The sequence below is a fragment of the Anser brachyrhynchus genome (genome assembly GCF_964034855.1).
Source record: "Anser brachyrhynchus genome assembly, chromosome: Z".
Classification (NCBI taxonomy): domain Eukaryota; kingdom Metazoa; phylum Chordata; class Aves; order Anseriformes; family Anatidae; genus Anser; species Anser brachyrhynchus.
The window spans coordinates 76,254,861-76,279,716 of NC_137697.1; the positions used below are offsets into that span (position 1 = coordinate 76,254,861).

General features: G+C 38.4%; 1 protein-coding gene and 1 long non-coding RNA gene across 12 annotated transcripts in view; both read left to right on the forward strand.

Annotated features, from left to right (window-relative positions):
* The window catches only part of ADGRV1 (adhesion G protein-coupled receptor V1), a 289,971-nt gene that overhangs the window by 173,058 nt on the left and 92,057 nt on the right, over positions 1-24,856 (forward strand). The window contains exon 75 of one of the 11 annotated variants that reach the window (XM_080573058.1): positions 16,676-16,696. The exons of the other annotated variants lie outside the window; for them this stretch is intronic. Coding sequence (XP_080429184.1) covers positions 16,676-16,681 — 6 coding nt within the window. The 3' untranslated portion in view covers positions 16,682-16,696. Of the gene's footprint in view, positions 1-16,675; positions 16,697-24,856 lie in introns of those variants that run through there. 11 annotated transcript variants of the gene reach the window in all.
* LOC308185228 lies at positions 16,785-20,055 on the forward strand. The gene is made up of 3 exons (XR_013943213.1): positions 16,785-17,064; positions 18,320-18,425; positions 19,126-20,055. It is a non-coding gene; the product is annotated as an uncharacterized lncRNA (long non-coding RNA).

Sequence of the window (24,856 nt, forward strand, 5' to 3'; positions counted from 1 at the left end):
AACTGTAATTTCACAGTGGCAGTTTTGTTTTTAAAATGTCATGTAAAACACTGCAAAAGAGCTGAACCACATGCCAAGCTTAGGTTTAAAGCAAAGAGTTATTTAGTTATCTAAAGCAATGAGTTTAAAGTTTAGAGTTATTTAAAGTAAAGAGTTACTCATTAGAATCACACAAAAAATTGTTACTCCGTCATTTAAATGTTCCCATTGTCCTGCCTTTCTGCCATATAATAACATAGATTATACTTGGGTTAAGAATTTTGGAGAAAAATTGTTTTTTCAATGACCATCATAAAATTTTACAGCCTGAGCCTCTCTTTATCTTTGAGGTTAAGTTATTCCAACCCACATAAAGAGTTTTGTAGCTCCTTAGTGCTATATTCACCTCAGATGACACAGTCCCAGATGACAGAGCAAGAAATTTTTACCTTTGCCCACCGTGTCCTAGATGAACATCCTAACTACTAGGTTATTAAATATTCCACAGCAGGGATTCATTTGTCTTTGAATAGATTTATTTATTTTTTTTCTTGGCAGCTATAGCTTAAGTATTGGTTTCAGCAAGTAAGAGGTTTTGATTAAATATCTTACTGGTGGAAAATCCTTACATGTGGAATTTTACAGCAGTGGAGGTGATTATCTTTAGTACTCTGTTTCTCCAATCAAGAATCGTAAACGAAGTCCATTGCTAAGGATTAGGTGTGATAATGTTGCCAACTGTGGTGGACAGAAGTACTCTGCTGTTAACAGCAGTATATTTCAGCTTGTTTTTCACTAATGAGAAAAGCCTGATCTTTCTGGGAAGGTGTACTTCTTTACTACAAAGCAGGTGATACATTGCTGTGATGTTTATGATTTGTATTTTTGAACCTAATTTCAACTATCCAACACGGAAATTATTTGCTTGGCTAACTGTTTTTTTATCTGATCTGTGTGCCTCAAAGAGTTGTTACGTTTTTGGGTGTACTGACAGCAGGCAAATGCAAGAGCTTAGTCTATCCAGCCTTTTTTACATAGCGTTATTTTCTTGTCTAATACCTCTGATCTTGTTATTCTTTCAGTGCTATCACTGGTGTTTTTGATTAACCTTAATGGCACTGAGTCCAGAATCTTATATTTGATGATTAAGTAGAAAGAACGAGAGAGATTTTGCCCATGTTTGGGCAGATAGAGGAAAGGACCTGCACACAAAACCCAAATGTCTTGAGGCTGCCATCTGTACTAAATATGTTCTCTCACATTCTAATTAAACGCTTTTGAGAAAGTTATATATACTTGTTACTGTACGCCGTTCACTGGGCCTGTTCACAGACAGACAAAGTGCCATCAGGACACTGTCCTCTTGCACAACAGTAAGGCTTTAGCTCCTTAGGAAATAAGTTATCTAATCTTAGGGCAGGTCAAACAAACAGCCACTGTAGAGGCTGACTGTTTTGCCATATTTCATGGCAAGCACTCCAAAGAGAGATAAGAATTGTGCATGGAGTAACTTTTGTAGCCAGGAATAGTCCAGTTCTCAAAAGGACAAATGAAAATTATTAAAAAGAGCATCTTAGGTTATCGTCCACAGAGGGGTTGGAAGTTGTTTGTTGGTTTTATTAACCTTTTTCAGGCATGTGCCAGCATCGGCAGACCCAAACATTCACTAATCACGTGTTGAATGCATGGACAAGTCACCTTTGTATCTTTCCAGAGTTCACGTTGAGGTCTACTCTGTGTTCATTCCTATTGTGTTTCCAGGGAAATAGAAACAGAGTAGAATAGTAGTGGTTTACTAAACAGCTGGGAATATCATGTTTGATGGGAAAGTACATTGTATGCCCATGATGATATTTTTCCTTGGCTCTATATAAGCATTATTAAGGACTTTCGGTTCCTTCCCTTCCCTTCCTTTCCCTTCCCTTCCCTTCCTTTCCCTTCCCTTCCCTTCCCTTCCCTTCCCTTCCCTTCCCTTCCCTTCCCTTCCCTTCCCTTCCCTTCCCTTCCCTTCCCTTCCCTTCCCTTCCCTTCCCTTCCCTTCCCTTCCCTTCCCTTCCCTTCCCTTCCCTTCCCTTCCCTTCCCTTCCCTTCCCTTCCCTTCCCTTCCCTTCCCTTCCCTTCCCTTCCCTTCCCTTCCCTTCCCTTCCCTTCCCTTCCCTTCCCTTCCCTTCCCTTCCCTTCCCTTCCCTTCCCTTCCCTTCCCTTCCCTTCCCTTCCCTTCCCTTCCCTTCCCTTCCCTTCCCTTCCCTTCCCTTCCCTTCCCTTCCCTTCCCTTCCCTTCCCTTCCCTTCCCTTCCCTTCCCTTCCCTTCCCTTCCCTTCCCTTCCCTTCCCTTCCCTTCCCTTCCCTTCCCTTCCCTTCCCTTCCCTTCCCTTCCCTTCCCTTCCCTTCCCTTCCCTTCCCTTCCCTTCCCTTCCCTTCCCTTCCCTTCCCTTCCCTTCCCTTCCCTTCCCTTCCCTTCCCTTCCCTTCCCTTCCCTTCCCTTCCCTTCCCTTCCCTTCCCTTCCCTTCCCTTCCCTTCCCTTCCCTTCCCTTCCCTTCCCTTCCCTTCCCTTCCCTTCCCTTCCCTTCCCTTCCCTTCCCTTCCTTTTCCCAAAAATTAAAACCCTTTTCCCCCTAATTAAAATCCTTTCTCTTGGAAGTTATCAGAAATTGGGGAAATTTTGTTCACAATGTACAGACTCACCTTTTGGCTTCTCTTATAAGAATATTCCATCACTCCTTCCTCTCTAGCTGGGTGATGCTACTTCATATGTATATTCTATGTGATGGTGGCATATATTCCTTTTAGGAATATAAATAAAGGAGTATAAATGTTAACAATAGATGAGAAGTAAATTGTACTTTCCTGCTTTACTCACATAAACAAGCAGAACTGCAGGGGTTTTGAACATTTTATTTTTTTTTTTATTCTCTGAGGTAATTACAAAAGATGAATTATTTCAGGTCTTAATAGGCATCAATTTTCAATGGACTTGTGCTCATGCTTGAAAAGCTTGTATCATTCTAGAGCACATTACAATTTTGATGGTTGTTCACAGTGTTTAAAAAGGGGAAACAACGGTACTTCTCTTAACCTAAAGTTTTTACTATGAGTAAACTGTATTAGAGAAGAGTTTTCTTATATTATACATTTATTCGGGGTTGGTAAGCCTATAGAGAATCAAAAGGACTATAGACAGTGAAACTGAGATTTACAGCAGTGAAATAATAGAGATTTAAAGTCAGATGAGGATACAGTATATGTTTTCTTAGAAGAAAATGTGCTCTTGAGTCAACCTGCTGGAGAAAGAGGGGAATTACTGAAAGGTGCAGAGCACTAGGAGGCAGCAGTTAGCATATTTGGCTTCATAATAGAGGGCATAACTGGATAATAAAACAATTCTTTGACACCCTGAATTTTGCTCCTGAACCCTCAATCAGAAATACAATACCACAGAGAAGCACCTGCTCACTTCTTTGTACCTCTCATTGAGTTGCGGCTTGATCAGAATCTGGCAGCTCAACAGGATTTGTGTGGGTAAACAGCCATTAGGGTACAGTCAGAAATGTGACACAAGCTCTGTCTGTCCCCTTGAATCACCGTTTTGCAGGAAAACATCAGCTTAACTTAGTTTTCTCCAGAAGATGTTTCACAGCAGTTCACAGCAGGGCTCTTCAGAAGAATTTTAGTTAAGCATTTTCTCACTGGCAGGTGATGTTTTACAAAAAAAATAATTATATATATATATATATGATCAGAACTTAATTTTCCGTCAAAGATTCCAATGGGTGGAACTGAAACATTTTGTTTTATTGATCCAGACCATCCACTGAAAATCTAGAGTTGGCAAACTTCATAAAAAATATCCGTATGGAAAGACCACAGATCTTTACCTATTGTGCTTAGATCATGCACAAAAAGCTCATGTACACTATGCTTTGTTAAGGTACTTCCTTTTCTCATGATAGCAAAACAAAGATCTAAAAACATTCAGCAACCTTTCTCTACAGAGTTGTGGAGGGCTAAACAGTAATGAAGCAAGACATCAATGCTTGTGCCTTCCAGACGGCTGCTATTGCTCAGCAAGGTGGAGTCCAAAAGGTGGGGGCACCGATGACAGCAGTGCTTTGGCCACCAAAATGTGTTCTTTTGCTGTCTTCTCTAAGATCCCTTTCTTGTAATATGTGACCATTCCTTCCGCTGCCACTGTCAATCCCTACTCTAATGTATATCTTGCAACTTCAAAGTGAACTAAGACTTCTGTAATAAGTAATTTCAGAAGCGTACCAGGAAGGCTTGGGAATGAACCTAAGTTCATTCACCACATCTTCCGCAAGTAAAACTTCCAAAAGTAGCCCCTGCTGCAATTTAACTTTACTGTTTCATAGTGGTCATGACTCATGACTTTAATTTTTTTTTTTTTTTTAGATATTGCTGCTTCAGCATAGACTTTTTGCAGTGATATCTAGCAGACTACAGTAAAGAGACAAAACTCTTCTAGTTAAAAAAAAAAAAAAAAGAAAAAAAAGATGATGTTTGTTGGCATAAAACATTTCAGCCAGTTGGGACTCTCTTCAGTGAAATAATATGATAAAACCAAGCTTGTCAGATGAAAACCTCACAGCATGTATGGGCCTTGATTGTCTTCTGATTGCTATGGTAAGATAAACAGAAGGGAAAACACCACTAGGAAATGCTATGCTATGTCTTTTTATAGGCTGATGTTTCAGATGGTGTCAGTAGGGCTGTCAGTTGTAAGCTTCTGGCACAGGGTGTGAGATTCCAGAAAAAGAATATACATATTTTTTTTTTTCCACAGAATCAGATTTAATGTTTAAACACAAACAGTGTGGATGTAGCTCAGTGAACTTCAACACATCAAGGACAGTGTTCTCAAATAAAGTGACCTGCAAAGGTGACAGAGTTCAGTTCTGGTCTTGTAGACCTTTGAAGCTAGTTTGTTTAAATTGGGGCAAGCTTATGTACATGAAATAGAACTGTCTATTTTGGCTTTGGAGTCTGGATTGCTGTTTAACCACCATTCATAATTGCGGTATTACTTATTAATCTTTGTAGCCTTAGGTCAGTAGAGCTTTGAAAAGCAGCTGTGTGGCTCGAGCATGACAAGTTGTCTCCTATTCTTTCAAGTGCCAGATGGTTTTAAAAATAATCACAGCTACAACATGTAGTACTTCAGTGTCATTTTCTCATAGTCCATCACAAAGTACTTATATATATATATATATATTTATATATTTGAAATCTCTATGCTATAGAGGGAGGAAGTGAGGGTCATGAGAGGCAGAGAAAAATCGTTCTTACTTTTCTGTGAGTCCTTAAATTGGGGTAGGGCAGAACCAGGGTTCAGTCCCAATCTAGTGCTCTGTGTACTCTACTGTGAAAAATATCACCCCACAAGCATATTTTCTATAAAAATCTATTTTTTTTTCCTACAAACTCTATAATCCATTTTTGTCTTTCAGATACTAACCAAAGTTAAGATCCTATGCTATATTCTGAGTTGCTTTTTTTTTTTTTCCTCAGAATTTTAGTCCTCTAACCGTTGTGATTAGTTGAAAAAAAATATTCCACTCTGAGAAGGATTTTTCAACCTTAAGCTTTAATAGCTTCCTATTGACTGCAGCTCAAATTCTTTGATAACTTTTCTTTTAAGTTTTCTGACAAAAAGCAATTCCTCTGCCAGAGAGTAAAGCTGGAATTCAAAGGGTTATTTCGAAAGTATTTGAGCAAGCAGTCTTCCTCTTGTGTGTTTTCAAAATGATGGTATAAATTCATTGTTCTTAGGTTGAGATGCTCATGTTTAAACAAAGCTCCTTAAATAACAGTAGCCACTTGAAAATATAATATAGTTAAATGTATATATATATATTATTATTTTTCTCAAAGTAGTTTATTTTGTAGTGTTTAAAATTCTGTCTTCCTGCAGAACCTGCTGTAATTTTCTTGTGTATTTTCCTAAATCTTTCCACAGTAGATAGGATGCTACATTCTTACTACAGTGCAGTTACTTTGTAATTTTCCATGTGCTACTTAGAAGTTTAGGTGAGATTTGGAATTAATCACTTATGCGGTTCCCCCTCATAATGTGGTTTACCTGTTACTGATTGACCAGAGTAAGTATAAAGTTCTTAAACTATCGATGATTCCTTTCTATAAATTAACAATGCCATTAACCTGCACTCAAACAATGAATTATTTTTCCTGAAAAATCTCTCCCTTGAGAAAGGGGTTGAAGCCATAGAGTCATATATGTACTTTCTGCAGTAGCACTTGCAATGCTAAAAACATACACTTATATATAAACATCTCCTTTTATTTCAAGGTCTAAATTTACAAAGGAGTGAAGTGAGTAACTGAACACCTCAGGGAGCTATAAACTATTAAACTGAAGCCAGAGGCTTCAATCCTTTTTCCGCAGGAAAGAGGACTTTTCAATTTTTGTTAGCAGCTGGAACAGAAACACACAAGGACAGTTCCAGTGGTTCCATTGGTAGGTTTCCCATTATACCGAGAAGGAAAGGGGGGCAAATGGAGGAGGAGGAAATGATTTTTAAAGAGCATTATTTTGTGTTCGCACACAGAATTCTGAAAGTATTTTTTTGTTGTTGTTTCTATTTTATGTGTGCTAGAATGAAAAAAAATCCTTAGAAACACAAAATATTTCAGTGAATTTATACGTCTGTAAAACCTAACCACATTTTCAAGTTCAGTTATGAAGATTTGAGATAGCTCATGCCTCCAAGGAAATTAAATGCCAATATGGAAATGTATAGAAGTGTATGAAAATCCACTTTTCAGATTACTCTGAGAAGCATTTCTTCATATGAACTCCACGCATAATCATAAGAAACTCCAAATGTTTAGGTAAGCCTGGATTTGGGAGAAGCTTTTCCACTTTTCCCTTCTAAAAAATATTAATAATAATAATAATAAAAATAATAATAATAATAATAATAATAATTCAGTAGGATGAGTGGAGAGACAAAATGAAGTTTTGTTGACATTTACTATATTTAAGACTTATTTGCAGGCCAGACAGTACCACAATGGTCAGAACTGAGTAGGGTTGGTTGCTGTCACGTCAAAGAACCATCTATTCTTTAGAGACTGGTGACTACTCACCTGAAATAGAAAGCACTGGTGTGTGTTGGGGGGAACAATGCTCAGTGCTCACCTTAGCTTTTGTGAAAGGAAGGGATCCTATGGGTTATATTTTGTAGATCTGTAAGAAAAAAGCCATATTCTAACTCACAGTGTGTTTACAAATGTATCATACTTTCCAGCAAACCTTTGTTGAGTGTCAGGGGTGTCATGCATTGCTAAATTTGTAAGCGGGGTGCACTCCTGTCAGGCCATAGTGACACCATTCACTGCTATCATTTCATTCCTATTTTGATACCTACATTCAGAGCACATTTGGAAAACATGCTCTGTGCTCGAGAGGAGAGAGGTTTCCTTTGACCGTAATCCTTATGTTTTCTGGCAGAAAATGCCAAGGTTGTGTGCTGTCTCTGCATTGTATTTGTAGGAGGGATTACTCTGAAAGGCACACTTACTTGGCCTTTTGTGGCTGTGTTACACTAGAGGTGGGTATATGCTACCCATGTAAGATTAATTGCCTGCACTAATATGTCTGTGGTCTCATACTCATTTCTCATATATTCTACTGTGAGGATATTTTTCTGGCTTTTTTTTTTTTTTTTTTTTTTTTTTAAGCAAAATTCATTTCAGCTTCAAATATGGGAAAAATGGAAGACAGCGCAGTGGAACACACACTTCTGCTGCTGCTTATATACTTAATATGCTTGAGTTTATACCTATAAACTGTACTCTTGTATTTCTTTGTATATGAATAAATTTCTGTCTGTTGCTGACAGCTAGAGTAGTTTTCTACCCACAGCACCACCTGCTGAGACCCAGTGCCCAGTCTTTTACAAAATGTTGTCCCCTATTGGGCAGTGACCTTGTCACTTCGACCTTCCGCTTGCAAATGGTACCGAAGTCTTTGCAAATTGCTCTTTGTAACTATTTCTTGCTTATATTCACAAAGGTAATGGAAATTCACATTTGAAAGGAAAGAAAAGAAAATTCTGTGTTAAGGGTATGTAAGTTATTTGTGCAGCGGTGTTTGTGACAGATTTATTACAGTGTCTGAAAACCGACAAACTGGCCTGCAGCTCTGAATCAATTCTCCGCATTCAGTGGCAGTGTTTTTCTAAGTCATTCTGCTGCACCGTTCTACCAAAGTGCAAAAATGTATGGGGAATTAAACCTTATCACTCAACTAATAATTGATATTATTTCTTAGGGGGGAAAAAGGTCTGCTAGTTCTTTTAACTAAGCTTCAGTATGGTTTTGACCCCCCCCGTCACATTGCAAAATGCTCTCTTAGTGGATAGTTAGTTTAGCAATAAAATCTGTTCTGGGTCAATTTAGACTTTAAGAGTTACTGCTACAATGCTGAAATATTAACTCCTTAAAGTGGTATTGCTTCTGAGTTTCATCATAGTTCTTTAAGGTCTAGGCAATCTTTTTTGTGTGGTTTCCCAAAACTTGAATAATATGAATATAATCTGTTCTCTGCGTCATTTGAAGTTGCTTCTAGCTTTTTTCTCTGCAGTCCCTTCCTGTTTTTCCAGCTGGTGGTTTCATTCTGCTGTGTATCTTGCTTCATTCCATTTGCTTCTATTCCTTTAAAATAATTTTTAATAAAATATCTTGATCATTAGGCTAGATATAAGGAGTAGAAAAACTCACAGTCAGGGAAGACTGTGGGAAATAGGAGAGAAAAGGGGAAGCCAAAGCATATTCATTTTCATGTCAGCTTCCGCAGTGACTCATGCCCCACCAATTTGACTGAATTCCTTTGTTTAGGGTCAGTTCAGGCCTGGAGGAAAGAGGTTTTAGAAGAATAAAAGAAATGGAAACCTGTTTAATTGTTCTTGAGGCAGAAAATATGAGATTTCACTATGCAGCAATGACCTGATGCTAGTGCATGCTGAAAATAGGTTCTTCTCCAAGTTTTCTGGCTTGCTAGCCTCTCTGGAGATACCAATCCATAATTGGTTATATCAGCCCTGTGCAAAGAGCATAAGCCTTCTAGCCTCCTCCACTTCCAACGCCTTTCTTTGAAGGTCTAGGAAGAGCTGGCCTTCAAGTGAACAAGTAGGTTTCAGAAATTTTCTCGTCCTGAAGGGTATAAAAAATGACTTTTCCTCTCCACCTGTGCTCTGATTCAGGCTTTCTAAAAAGGCTGCTTTGTAGACTCTTAATATTTTTTTCTAATCCTCTGCAACTTTATTCCACCTTAACCTGTTTCTCAGTGCCTCTTCCTCTCTCCCAACCCTCTCTTCCTGCATCATTCATTCAGGACTGAAAGCAAGCAGCAGGATTGGTTTTATTCTGTGACTGTGTTCTGCCTTGTTTAAACGTTATGTAAGAAGCCGCTTTGAAGGAAGGTAGATATTTGCAAAATTGGTTCCCAAGATGAAGAAGTTGTATGAGACTGAAGATAATATAACAAAAGTTTGCAAGTCAGTGGAACAGAGACAGAGATTAGTGTAGTAAAAACATTATAGACAAAAATCAATAGTCAGTGAAAAAAAAAAAAAAAAAGAACACTGGACAGGTTCCTAAATAGTTATTAAAAAGATGCTAATTTCCATGTCCATTTTATCATATGACTGTTGAACTGCTTACTTCTGCAGGAAATAAAGTGTATTGCTCTATCAAATTAACATAGTATGCTACCACGGGTAGTAAACAGTTGTGTAATCCTTGCTCAGCTGCTAATAATCTTTTCAGCATTATCTTTTGTTTTCACATAAATTATCAGAATATTACAGATGAGATTGCCCTCTGTTTTTTTTATTTAAACATTAATTCCAAGGAATGTATCTTTTGAATTTTAGTATTCTACTTTGTGGTGAAAGCAAATGTTCTTTAATTCTGCTTTGAAGAGATTTGGTGCCAGGTAGGGATTTTGAGAGCAGAACAATGCTGTTTACCCATGGACTTGGGTGAAGGGGAAGGAGTTGATATGTCTGGTAAAAAGATAAATTTGGGACCTTTGCCAAAATCTCTGTTGAATCCATCTTTTCTGAAAAATAGAAAGAGAAACAAAGCTAGAAAAATAGCCGAAGTAATCTCTGATTTGAAGAACAGATCACTTTACACATGTGCAGTCCATAAAGAATCCTTCTCACTCCTGGAAAGACCTCACTATAGGAATTCTAATTATGATAGGTACAGCTCCACACAAAAATACAGTAAATTAAATGAATTTTTGCATTTTGGGCAAAATGCTTGATGGGTATCTCCCTGCAGATCTGTTTAATTTAGGCAGTGACAAAACCACTAGAACACACATGATGATGGGGGATTTCCACTTAATTAGATGACTTTCACTTTCACAATGAAAACAGATATGCCCACTGAGAGGCAGTCTTTACACACACTCCAGTCTGAATGCTCAGAAGACTGATGTTTCTTCAAATTCATTCCTTTTGTTTTTGTTGTTTTTGTTGCTATTCTATGTGGACTTGCGTAGCAATTAATTTACATGAAGAGGGAATGAAGGGGATTCCTATATCACGTTCCCTAATGTTTTGAATTACTGCTCTGTCTTGAGCAGTCATATCAATAGCTGCAATATGCTACAGATATCAGAAAAAAATAAGTATTAAGTAAACAAGTACGAGACTGTGAACAGAAAATATTAATGGAGTTTTGGGTTCTTTTTTTGTGTGTAAATTCTAATTTTTGTAACCTTAGGGTTTTACATATGCACTTAAATGCAGTAAGACAGAGGAAACTAATCCCGTTATTAATTTATGCTTTGTAATAAGAACAGGTTGAAATGACATCATTTGGAGTACAAAATGGGGCTTAAGTTTTTCAGTTAAACTCAAAATTACTTCCGAGAAAGATTCTCAGCTTGGCTGATGACTGTGTTCAAATCAGGGTAGCAGAGAAGAACCTGCAGTTAGGGTTCTGCATCTGTATGAAAGGTCGAGCCTGGCATAGGGTGTACACCTCTTTTTGTATCCATTTCCCACCTATATTTTCATGCTGTGTACTTGCATCCAATCAAATAAAAAGTACAGATATTCACATTCAAGAGGATATGATAAATTGCAATATGATTCATGGAATAATGCCACTGTAGCTTCAGTTTGCTCCTAGAAAAAAATGTGGGACGAGATAATGTCTTTTATTACACCAGCTAGCACAGCTGGAGAAACTAGACAAGTCTTGTAATATGCAAACATTTTAGTGAAGAAGAACTGAAGAAAGTGCTTCTGTCTCTCAACTTCTGCATTTTTTTTCTAAGTGGCTGGTTTGCAAAAAGGTACTACCTCACTGAATTGCCTTGCTTCACTGTAAGCTTTGTCAGTTCCTTGTGACCCAAAGGGGACATCACAGCAGCCTGATATTGCTGAAAAAAGTAGGAGAACCCTACCTGTTTGCATAATACTTTACCCTAAACTCCCATCATAGTGGTTGTGTAATGCAAAAGATGAAGCATATGAACCTGATCTTTTCCAGTGACATTTTATTCATCAGACCTGAGAGAGCAAGGATATGCCTGTGTAGTCCTTTCATGGCAGAAATAAGTATAGACTTCTCATGGTTCAAGCTGGATTCAGGCCAGAGCTGAGCAAACATTGCTTAGTTGCAGTTAGAGTTGCTTTGTTTTCAAATTAATGTGGGACCCAGCCTCTCAGCAAGAATTACTTTCTCAAGTGCTATAGAGCGTTAGCCCAAATGCATGGTTTTCGATCTGGTGCTAGCTCACTGTCAGCTGGACCTGAAGCACAAGGCAGATGAAATCACATCTGTGTGCAAGCTATAAAACAAATAAAAGTTGGTCTTATGTAACAAGGGCAATTGCCAGGCACAGCAGGTCTGCCCTCACTGTGCCAAAGGGCCTGTGGACAGCTGAGGTATTTGCTAGCATAACTTTTCAAGGTGGGTAGGTGAATGGGGACGTGCAGAGGGGGAGAGTGCAGGAAAGGACCTGCACAGACGTGGTTAACTCAGCAAATTAAGTTTTTTTTCTGTGACATGACAAAATCAGTTTTGTTTTGCTGTTTAGAAGGGAGCACAAGCAAACTCATCCAAAAATGCAGTATGGAAGTGGCACAGAGTCATTGTCAGTTTGGAGTTCAGAAGTTATTTCAATGACGGTAATTGACTATGTGAACATATTAAGAAGAAACAGAAAAACAGGCCAAATATGTGGCAGTGAGGTCATTTCAGTGAATAAATTAAGGTTCGTAAGCTACTTTATGCACTTTTGACCTTCTAGTGTTGATTAATTTTACACGTGGGAGGGGTCTGAGGAGTGTATTTGCTATTATTAGTATGATTGAGTATAGGAAGTGTTAGAAGCACTTGGTCTCAGCAAAACATCCATGTTTCTGTAGGAACAGGCAAAATGTTGAGACTAAATACAGAAACAATCTCTAAAAGGTGATTGGTTTAAGATGTGTGACTGTTTAATACAAACATTCTTTGTGTTTGGTTTGTGTTGCAATGAAAGATAAGGACATGCTCCTAAGAACTAAAAAAAAAAAAGAGGCTACAGAAAAAGTGCTTTTGTTCACTTCTTTGAAGTAAATGTAGTGATTAATTGCTTTGGAAGTATCAGTTAAGTCAAGAGGGTGTTTGCCTTCTTGTATACGCGCCCAGACACAATACCATTCTGTTTGGCCTTTTTTTTGCATGCATATTTGATTTAAGTGTATGTTCCTTAAAGCTGGTTTTTCAGAACTGTTTTCTGTCTTGGCTTTTTTGCCTGCAAAATTACCATACATCTGTGAGAAATATTCATTGTTTTGGGCCTGCAGAACATAAACAGCTCTCAGTTTTACAGTGACAGAGCTGCAGAGGAACTGCAGTCACCTCAGGGAAGGAATGTAAACTGGGCTAAGCATCTATCTGCTAACAAACAGCTCTTTTTAAAGAGCTTAGATCTTAAGTTGTTTGACTCTGGTCCAATCAAGAGGAAATTGGTCTCTGTGCTGTGAGTGACAGGAACATATTCAGTGTTCAAAACATACCCAGGAAAAAGAAAAAAAAAAAAAGAAAAAGAAAAAAAAAGAAAAAGAATTAAGCCAAAGATACTTATTCCTCTGACTGTGAATGTTTTCAGAAGAGAATCCTTCATTGCACTGCATTATACAGTGTATGTCCTATGAAGTCCTAGCAGACTGTCTATTCTTGCTATTTGTTTTCTGTCAGTCAACTGTTGGTATATAGAATTTTCTGGATATCGGTTTTAAGACCATAGAATAAAAAACAAACAAGCAAACAAAAAACATGCTTAATTGTCAGATAGTAGGGTCATAAACTTTCCTTACTATTCTGGAAGATACAGTACAAAACATTTTCGAGCCTAAAAATTCCCTGTTGTTTTAACTACCTTTGAAATGCTTTGTTGCCTAAAAGCAATTTTTGTGCAAGCAGGTTCATTTGGAAATGGATTTGAAATGTTTCCAATTGCTTTTTCTGTTTTTCATCTGACACAAGGAAGCTGAAGATGCTTCTAAATTGCTGCCTGATCACAAACGGGCTTTGTTCCTCTTACAAGGTGGGTTCGGTGGATCACATAACTGGAAACAATAAATGCAGTTGCAATGCATAAAAGAGGAGCGTATGGGGGTTATTAGTGCTTCTCCACTGCTGGGGCCCGAGGGGCTCATAAGCAAAGGTGAGGTGCTGGTGGTGGCACCACAGCAGGCTGCCATTTCCCTCAGCCACACCAGGTCCTGCGCGGGCCTACCACGCGGCCCACACGAAGCTGAAGCTGTGACAAGACCAGAACTCCACCTTTCTCGAACAACAAATAAGCACTACTTCAAAAATATGTATATACATATATTCACGTTATGACATAACTACTATGTTTCAGGGAGCTGTTTAAGAAAGTTTGGGCTCAAATCCTGCTGGACGTTAACACAAATTTGTTTTCCCTAAAGCCGACTGGCCCATGCAGCCTCTCTCATGTGCAGTGTCCCATAACTGCAGGCTCGTTACCAATAGCCAGTGGTCGTAAAAGACTCTTGAAGCTGCTCATATCTGATGCAAACAATGATCTCTCTCTAGGAGGTCTTATTTGCCCAGCCAGTTGGATTGGGACTGCAAGGAAGCCTGCATGGGTCCATTTTTACCTGTGTCTGAGTGTGGGTTTTTGCAGTACATGGGTTGTATAATTTAGAAATGGCTTATTACAGAAGCATAGAGTCTGAATTTTCATTTTAAAACACATTCCTACAAGTTAAAGATGTAGAAATAGACCCAAATCACACTGTCAGTTTTACTCTGAGAGAAGAGGTTTTTATTCCTCATTCGGGTGAGATCTTGAATGTTCCCTGGTAGTTATCAACTGCTGTGTTCATAGCAGTGTAAGGCTTTGAGAAGTTCATTCTGAAGCAGTAAGTTCTGGCTCCTTTTTCAAATGGCTTTTTCCCTGAGAAATTTGATAATACAGAGTTGATCCAGACTTGTTAGTTCTCCCACACCTCCTTGTGACCCAAGCACTGGAAGACATTTTTGCTTTTGTCAAATATACTTTAATCCCAGCTTTTTGGGCTGAAGACCGAAGATTTCCTTTAGTGCAGGATCTGTTTTGCATGTTCCCTGCTAGATTTAGGCTGAACCCTAAACTGGGCTCTTAGAGTTCTCCCAGGCTTTCCTGTTCATGTCTTGCAGCTAATGTAAGCTCTCTTTTTTAACTGGTCACTTCTACCCAGAAAGTCATCAACTATTTTAGTTTTCCTAGCAGGGCCGTCATACCCCTGTTTCCACATCCACACAGCTAACTCAGACAGCCTGGGAATAAACCTACTGGTGTGCCCTTAACTCCAGTGTGAGACATGTCCTGAATCACTGCTTTTCCATCCCCGTCACCATCAAGGCTAGGAAACAGCATTTCAACACAAGTGAAGACAATAAAATCTGATCTTATGTATCACCTTCAGAGAAAAGATGCAGATGCAGAAATGCGTTATTGACCTGTCCCATCCTAGTTACAATTTTCAACAGACAAGTCAGTCTCCTGCCTCTGTACTCTCCCTGTCTGTCCCATGATGTCAGATGGCCTCCTTTGAGAATAACTAAACTTTTCCGATGGAATCAGGAGTCTATATGTTCTTTCTTGTCCTTATGTCCTACTGTACCTGCAAATGCAAGCTGGTTTATAGATTCCCTACAAAATGAGTTTCTAGTAAGTAAATTTGTGTTCTTGTATGAGTACAATAGAGCAGGCTTATTTGGATATTTTGTTAGTTTTCAACAGAAGCCCAAGTGATGCAGTTAAGTGCTTTTGGACCAAGGGATTCCATATAAAGCAAGATACAGAAAGGCAAGCCCGTGGCCCTGCAGCTTCTCTCAAGTCATCAGGCAATCCTGTGACCATTATTCACATCCAAAGCTATTCAATATTAAAAATGTTGGAAAGGATCAGCTGGAAAAGTATTTATAAATGAGATAATCCAAGGACGCTAGTATGTCTTTCTACTTGCAGCATTTAGAAGTTATTACAACTTGTTTTACTTCCTGTAGCTTAAAACATTTACAGTGCTTCAAATTCAGATGCACCTAGCTATGATGAGTACAAATCACTGGCTATTGGCTGCTTTGGGTGTGACAGATAAAATACCTTTTTAACTCTAATTCCTACACACAGTTTGGGGATTTGTTAGAACAAGAAAGTTTATGCAATATCTCAAGTCTTGTGAAACAAAAATATTCACGTCGCAGGCTTTGTCCCACCTTTTACATAAACTACATGAACTTAACGAACTGATCCTGATGTTCCATGAATGTCCATTAGAATTGTGAAGCTAGTAAGCATAGTAAATGAAAACATGATCAAAATGTTGCCCAAAGCATGGAGTATGTTTAAGTGCTTCATTCTTAGCATCCCCCAGTACTAATTTACCAAACTAATGTTTCAAATTGAAAGGAATTAAGACAGAAACATTGAAAAAGCTGATGACTTGACAGCATAGAACTGTATGTTCAAATTTGTTTAGTATTTGACTGGAGATCTTGACCGTGAAACAGGAATGAGACCATATGAACCTATATAGCCCAGCCTGGTGCACAGCTGTCTAATTTCCTAGGTAGTATTTAGTTATTTTTTTAATACAAATATCTACGTGAATATTACTGCCTTAATAGAAATCTCTTTAAAAACATGTGAGAGATCATTTAAAAGAATTAGACTTGATACACTTTCTATTTTGAGAAATTTTGCTATGTCTGGCTTTTAACTGCTATCTGCAAGTCCACTTACGTTAGGCAAGGAAGTTACTGTGTGGTCTGCATACTCATTGTACTGGTGTCTACATAGATTGCATACCTTGACATATGGTCCCATTTTGTTTCCAACACAGATGAAGAGGGATTAAGATTAACATACATTCTACAAAGCTAACCCAGTGAGAAACTGTTAAGGAAACTGTTCTATTCTCCAGTGCTCACCAGAAATTCTAGTCACTAAATATTAAGTAAATATCAAGAAAAGTAAGCATTAGAGTAATTGTTCTGACTAGTTTCCTATGCAGATGCTTTACTCCAGAATAAACAACAGTTTATTTTAGAAATCATGTTTACATAAAGAAAGTAAGAAGATTTTATTTTATTTTATTTTATTTTATTTTATTTTATTTTATTTTATTTTAGGAATAAGTAACTTTCTCCAAAGTTCGTTTTCATGAAGAAACACAGAACACAGATTCTAGCTAGATGAGAAAGTTTCTGTGTTTGAGTTTGAAAAAACAGGTAAGTCTGTACCCCTGAACAAAGTCCAGCACCAGGCACCAGGCGACACGACTTCCAAATTCTATAAATACTTGAACGACACTCTGGAACTTATTTTTACAGTATTCTCTCAGTACAAGAAATTGTACTTGATACCTAATCTATGTTACTGCTTTAAGGTTAGGCACAATTCTAGGATCCTTATCTTTTTGGCATACTTAATGCATTTTTCTTGTTTGTCTGTTTTTAATCTAAGCCATTGCTTAGAGCACTAGTGACCCAGTTCCTTCCCTGGCTTGTTTACAGTTGAGGTGAGTCTGTACTAAACAGATAAACTATGAGTACTAAGAGATTATTTAATACGATTTAATACTCTGTGTCAGCTGGCATGCTTGTGATGGTATTACTATAGGCAATTGAAAAATCCTATCTTCAAATGAAATTATCTTAAATCTTTACTGCTTCTTATAGCCTATGCTATTTGTGAATTCACATTGATCTTTGCAGGCTCAAAATTCAATCTGTCCTTTAACACAATAATCCAAAGAATTCTATTCTAAAATCCAAAGCTTTTTGTTTTTGTTTATTATTTTTTATTTTTTATTGGGGAGGGAAGCTGCTTTCTGCTTGTTAATTGTGAAGTTTTGCACAGAGAAAGCAGACAGTTAGAGATACGTGTATCACAATATATAATACCGGTCACTGAGGTAATCATACTCTAGGCCATTTTTGGATATTTGGAAGAAGTGTGGATCAAATGTTGCCATAAATATGTAAATAATGTCAGCATTTCTTAAATATCATGGATTACAAATAATAGTAGATCAAGGAAGTTTACTTCTTAGCCTTTGTTGAAGAATGCTTGTTTTGTTCTAAGTAAACTTCCATATGTGTGAAAAATGTCTGACGAAAGTTGAACTCTTCCAATTAAATATTCTCTCATATCATACCAGACTTCTTAGAATAGTCTTTCCAATGAATAAATGAAGACAGTTCCCATAGTCTTGTGAGGATCTTGATTTCTATATCTAAAACTTTTTTTTTTTTTCTTCTTCTTAATACTCTAGAGAGTACATGCTCTACCAACAGAGGTACTGATGAAAAGCATAACCATTTACCACCATCAGCCTTCTTCTAGAGGTTACATTTTTAGCATACCTGCTTTTGAGCTGCTTACACAGCTACTAATTCTGTAAACATATCTCAGATTACCTTTAGCAGTTTAACTAGAAGGTCTTTGCTTAACGTAGGTCGTGTTAACTGAAGAAGAAAAGAGAAATCCCTCAAGTTGATCTCCGACCCATACAAGGAGACGAATTTGTAGGTGGAGGTTGGCTGCTGAAGCATAGTGAAGCCAGAATACACTGTGTCTATAATTACGTCTTAGTTATTTCTTTTTAAAGAAGATGGGTAAACATTTATCCTTTACAGTTGGCTAATCATATAGAGAAGCATGGGAGATCTTTGCTACCACACATAAAATATTAACCAGGGGCCTACCCAGATTGCACCCTGACCCCAATTTATGGTGAAGATGCCCTACATTGTATTGTCATTACTTCACAGGGAAATCTCCTGTAGGAATGCAGGCCAAAACAGAGTTTCAGTTTACTCCAGCCATGGTCAAGACTATAGGGAGTGACTTTAGAGAAGAAAAATGAAAATGAGAAAGGTAACTATCTGCATAGAGCATCAAGAGTTAATAATTGCTTTTCCTTTGCAGTTATTTACCTAACATCATAAATTGCTGACCCTGGATAGATTCCTAAATTCAGCTGAGAGCTAATAAATGCTGCTGCTGTCTTGTACTTATTTCAGGAGACTGACATCTGAACTTCAGGAAAAACTATATCCAGAAATGGAGGAAGTGAAAAGTCACATTAGTAACAGTTTTAGCCTACATACTTTCTAAGTGTATATATATCTCACTTAAGAAGCTTCTAGAACAAATTAATCTGTCATGGCAGGTCTGCTTGGGGTGTGATGTGAGTTTCTAGATAGAAAACAGTAGGAGGCAGATCCTACCATAGTAAATGCTCAGTGATCAGAAAAGCGCCCTGTAACAAAGGCTGGAAAAGACTGCAGATATGTTTCCTATGGTTGCAAAAAGAAGCTTTCCCAGCTTCTGTTTGCATCATTTAGGCAGAAGTGTTGTGTTGCTGAGGACCTTGCAGTGGGATTCATGGGGTCTGGCTTGTGTTCTGTAACAAGTGACAAAGCAATTTGCATCTTTGGACCAGGTCCAATACAAACTATAGGCAATTATGCCAGATACATTGTTCTGAATCTGTATATAAAAACTAAATTGGTGACAACCTGCTAAGATCCTGCTATTCCTTATTTTTCTTTATTAAAAATAAAATAAAATCAAGTATAACTTTGCACGTATTGCTCAATGCATCCTCTGTAAAGGACACAGCTGGAACAGAGGAGAAACCATGCTACATCTGACCACACAGTCTGGTATTTGCAGAGGATGTGAGCTACCCCAGCCCTTTCCTGAGGCTTCCAGCTGCCACTGCACAGCCAGCTACGAGCTGATGTGCTCTCGATCGTGGTGCTTCGCCCACTCCTCTTCTCCATCCTGCACCCTCAGACTGCTGGCTGCCTTGCCTGGGGAAGCAAAAAAGTCCTGAGCCTGAAAATGGGAAGTGGGAATGGCAGAGAGTGAACCCAGCATGAAACCGACTGGCATCCTGCTCGGCTGGGGGAAGGGAATGAGTAACATATGGTTGCTGATGGCTAATCACTGCTTAAAATGGTTGCCAGTTCTGCTGCTGCTTAATAAAGTGTAAACATCTTTATACAAAAGCACCATGGGTCACTGTGTTGTAAATATGCCATCAGTATTTCTAGCAATTTTATTTTAGTTAGCTCTTTAGCTTTTCTTACTTTAAGGTGCCAGTTTGCAGTGATATATAATAAGCATGCTGTAGGCAAATAATTCATAAAAACAAAAATGTCTCTAAAACATACAATGCAAACTACCCAATAAGACTTCAGAGTTGCTGTTCATAAGGCACTTACATATTAAAATAGATCTTCATTATCATAACTGAAGACAAAAGAAATAAAGCTAAACATACGTGTATTATTTTTCTGGTGGCAGTTGCAAAGCATCACCACCTGAATTATGGTGGTTTCTGAAACAGTTTCATGACCACTGAAGTCATGTAGCACATGTATAAATTCACATAGGAACTTAGGTCTTTATTTGTGCTTCGATACAGAAGAAAGATGAGATGAAAAGTTAGTTTTTGAACTTTTCTTTTGACCTAGTTAAATGCTGTGTTTTGAATCCTCTAAATTATATAACCTCTTTTTCTCTGTGCTCTAAAACATGCTGCGTGTTGTATTGTTACTTTTTCCAGGAAGTCTGACTTCGAATTGTTGCTTGTGTCCATAAATCTCCAGAATTTTTGGTACATCCTTTGTTGGTATTTTTGTCCCAGCATTTAATATCAGAACACAAAACACAGAGAGAACACTTGGCTCACATCAGTGGTGTCCTAACCTACCAAACAGTAACAAAAAGTATGATTCATGTGCACTATTATTAAGCAGTGTCCCTGTGTCCTGGAGGGTACCCCAGGATTTTTACCCATATAAAGTAAATTCAAAGCAGAAGAGAGCAGTTCGGTGAGCACATGGGAGTTTTTATGTGCTTATTTTCCTACATTATTGTTCATTACAATTAAGTCCAACAAACCACAGTAAATTCGGCCTGTGATAGTCTTCCTCTTACGAGATTCTGTTGGTATAAGGACAGATAGCACGTGGCTGGGCTCTTTGTTTTCTTTTCTTCTTTAGTAGAAATGCATGTAAGCAAGTTGTACAAGGAAGGAGATAATCTTTTCCTTTCTGGAACAGAGAAATAAATTTTGGATTAGAAAAGAATAAAATTAATAAAACAAGTGTTTTTACTTAGTGTGAGAAAGGAAACGGCCACTGTCAGGATCAGTTTCTGTAAGACCTACAGGAAGACATTTATGGCTAGAAGAAGGCAATGTGTAAAGCTTTGTGAATGCTTACTGTGAGGCAGAAATTTGCAGAAATTACAAAAAATGCAGCATAAGTATACTGACATGCTCTTCATTTGTCTTGGTGTGTGGGTTCCTCCCGGTGGGAAAGGATATTTTTCTCAGGAAGTCTGAGAAGAAATGTAGAAGCAGGGGTGCTTCCTGCTTGGATGAGAAAGTGAAACCAGCAGATGCATAGGACCTATCCCTGCGTGCTCCTCCAGAACCCACCCTGTGTTGTTCTGCTGCTTGATGCCCATTGCACCTGCTTGGGTTACCCTTCTCCACGGCTTTTGCTCTAGAGCAGAGCAATTTGTTCTCCCTCTTTCTCCCCAAAACAACATACTGCTTCCTCAGCTCTTCTTCCAATGCAAGGCAAAGGTTGTTACTCTCAGACCTATTCTCCTTGTTTGAAAATATTTGTTGCAATTCTTAAAATTACAACAGGTTTTGATTACACTTCACTGCTCTATTATTTCACTTCTACCCTTTATTCAGTGTTTAGGGGATTTATCTGAACATTTACAATATCAATGCTGAAAGCATCAGTTTTCTAGTATTTGTGAAGGAGCTGTGTAGCTGATATCACATCAGATATACCTTGATCATTGTAAGATATTTCTTTGTCAGTGCTTCTTGAATTGTAGGCTGAAATATCTGCACAGAATCTTAAGATGGACTGGTTCAAGTTAAGGGGAACATGGTTAATTTATTATGGATTTCAACAGAAATTGTTCCTGTCCTCCTTATTGGGCGTTGCATATTCTCTGACCAGGAACAGATGATACAATATAGTTTGCCATAAAAAGCAAGGAGAAATAATCATTTAAATATAAAAAAAATGAATCTTCTTTCATCAAAATATTCCAAATGCAGTAAATGTACTACATTTCTGTGGAAGGGTTCTGGAGGGATGGCACACTGTTAACCATTGTAATGCAGAAACAACTTCAGAACAATTGGTGGAAGATGCAGTGCAGGCTGAAGTGCAGAAGAGGAAGTACTGACACTTTGGATGTCTGTGTGGAGTTATCACTCTCAAAATTCTAAATGCAGAGAAATATGTGTTTGGTAGAGTTGATGAAAAATCTGTGATGCCCAGTTACCATTGCAAATTTGTATGGTTCAATGCTACTTGAAAAACCACATTTGTGCTGTTGTCTGCACTCAGAATGAGAAATGCTGAAAATAGTAATCAGCAATTCATTAATATTTAAGTTTCTTCAAAGGCAGTCACTCACAACTCTGTGCACAGGTAAATTTTCCCATGCATAAGTCTTGATTTGATTGTACAGTGACCAAATATTATATTATACTGTAAATTATGTTGTACATACTCTAATTGTCCAAAAACAGGCACAATTCATTCTGGTCTGACGTACACAGTTTAAGGTCATTACTTTTATGGCTCAAAGTAAAGATAAGGTTTGTTTCCATCCATTAAATGCTTTATTCTCATTTTAAAGTCCATCATATGGTAGCATATCCACACTTACCATAGCAAGCTGTAATTACTGCTATTTTGTATTCAATTCATGTATTCTTTCTTCTTATTTAAGTTTGAGCCAATCCACTTCTCAGTCGACTACTGTTTGGCTGATTGGCATGGTCAAAGCCAATTCAACCTTCATGTCTTTCCTTTTTTTTCTTTTATACAATATTTGAAAGGCAGCTCTCACTTAGGCTTTCTCTGTAACTTTCTGTAACAAACAAAATCTAGCTCTGCTAATTCTGAATTCATATTTTAATAAATTCTTTTAGCAATAGAAAGTTGATTGATTTCCCTGCATCACCTGTAGTTGTCATAAATGAATATGCCATATACATGTGGTTAGTCACGTTATATGACAATAGTGTAGTCTTGTGTGGAACTTCTGGTATTTTTTCTAGTTATATAAATTAAGATAAAATAATGAAAAATTTCTGGTAAAAAAATGTGCCATGAGGCAGGAGAAGGAAATATATTAATTATGACTCCAAACTAACAAAGTGAAAATCTTCATACTTTCAGAGAAGATAGTGAATGACTCTGAAGATTACGACTGGAATAAAGGCAAGATAGAGGGTAGAGTGAATAGTTCGGTGTGAAGGTTGCAGCTACTGAGGCGTGAGGGGAACCTGAAGGATAGGTGCATTCATGTGCTGAACAGAAGCATCCCTGTTCCTGACTTCGAAAACGCTGGTAGGAGACCTTGCAGGTCTAGTAGCATGTATTTTTCACAAGTCCTTCAGAGTGCTACTCTGTGACCGAAAAATAATAGATAAATAGGGAGAAGTAATCCTGACGACTGCAGGACCGCTAATTCAGCTTCAGAAAAAATATGACAGAAAAAAAAAATGTATCAAAAGGTGCAGAGATAAATGAAAGGTATAATAAGACCTCCCCTGTGTTTCAACTTAGATCAGGCCAGACTATTCTGATGTTTTTCTTTGGTGAGATAAATACATGTCACATAATTAGTAAAATAATAATAGGATTAGTCCAGTGTGGGAAGGGACAGAGTAATGGGAAGAAGACAGCTGTGAGAGAGCAGTGAGTGATGAGAGGCATTTCACAGATACGAAGGGACCGGGCCGTGGAACAGAAAACAACATGCCTGGGCAAAATGCACTGACGGCATAAAGTAGAGATGCACTGACACTACAAAGCGGTGTTGGGTAGCGTGGAGAAAGATGTGAACAGCTTTGAAGGCTGAATCATGAAATACGGTGCTATTTGCTAGACCGAAGGGAAAAGTCGTAACTTGCAGGCTAACAGCAAAACATTTCTCCCTGGCAAGAGGTAGTCATAGAATCATAGAATATCCCGAGTTGGAAGGGACCCATAAGGATCATCGAGTCCAACTCCTGGCACCGCACAGCTCTACCCAAAATTTTAGACCGTGTGACTCAGTGCACAGTCCAATCGCTTCTTAAATTCAGACAGGCTTGGTGCAGTGACTGCTTCACTGGGAGCCTGTTCCAGTGTGTGACCACCCTCTTGGTGAAGAACCTCTTCCTGATGTCCAGCCTAAACCTCCCCTGCCTCAGGTTAACACCATTCCCGTGGGTCCTGTCACTGGTGATTACGGAGAATAGGTCGCCTGCCTCTCCACTCCCCCTCGCGAGGAAGTTGTAGACCGCGATGAGATCTCCCCTCAGCCTCCTCTTCTCCAGGCTGAACAGGCCCAGTGCCCTCAGCCGCTCCTCATATGTCTTCCCCTCTAGGCCCTTCACCATCTTCGTCGCTCTCCTCTGTACACTCTCCAACAGTTTCATGTCCTTTTTGTACTGTGGTGCCCAGAACTGCACACAGTACTCGAGGTGAGGCTGCACCAGCACAGAGTAGAGCGGGACATGAAACGGGTTGAAACGAGAAGAAAAGCTGGGTGTAGCAGATGATCATGAGGTAACGGTAATGCAGTATAGCAGAAGCATTTTCAGGGCAGACAGGAAGTTAAGGAAATTGCTGGATGAGAATCTTGTGAGACCTCTGCAACTCTTCATCCATGTCTGAGTGAGTGTTCTCACGACAGACAGAACCAAAGCAAGATTGGTATGGAAACGGAGAACAAAACTGGTATGCACACCGCAAAGACTTCCACACAAGAACTGCTTTCCCTGCATTCATGACAGTGCAAACTCCAGGGAAAAGGAAATGCTGTCTAATGCAGGAGAGGCTTCCTGCAGAACAGATAGAAGCTGACCACAAACAAGTGCAAGCTGGAAACTGGAAGGCTCATAGCTAGAAGAGGAGTGAGACAGTTCAAAAATACCCTTCTTCATACACAAATGTTCAGTTTTGTAAACAATCTGTTTTTTATTCATTTTTCATTTGATGCTGAGGACCTAGGTTGAATGCTCAGGTTTTAATTTCCTTGCATATAATTGCTAGGTAATTATCTTAGTGTTACAAAGGAATTGCAGTATCCTTTGGTTAATTTACTGAGTAAATGACTGTCAGATAGGAACCTTGTCAAAGATCTCTTCGCTTATTAACAGATGTGTATTATTGTTTTTTTTTTTTAACAAACTTTTTTTTCCTTTTCATTTTGTGATGAAGAATCTTCTGAGTGGTACACTATCACTTTGATTTTGAGTGTGG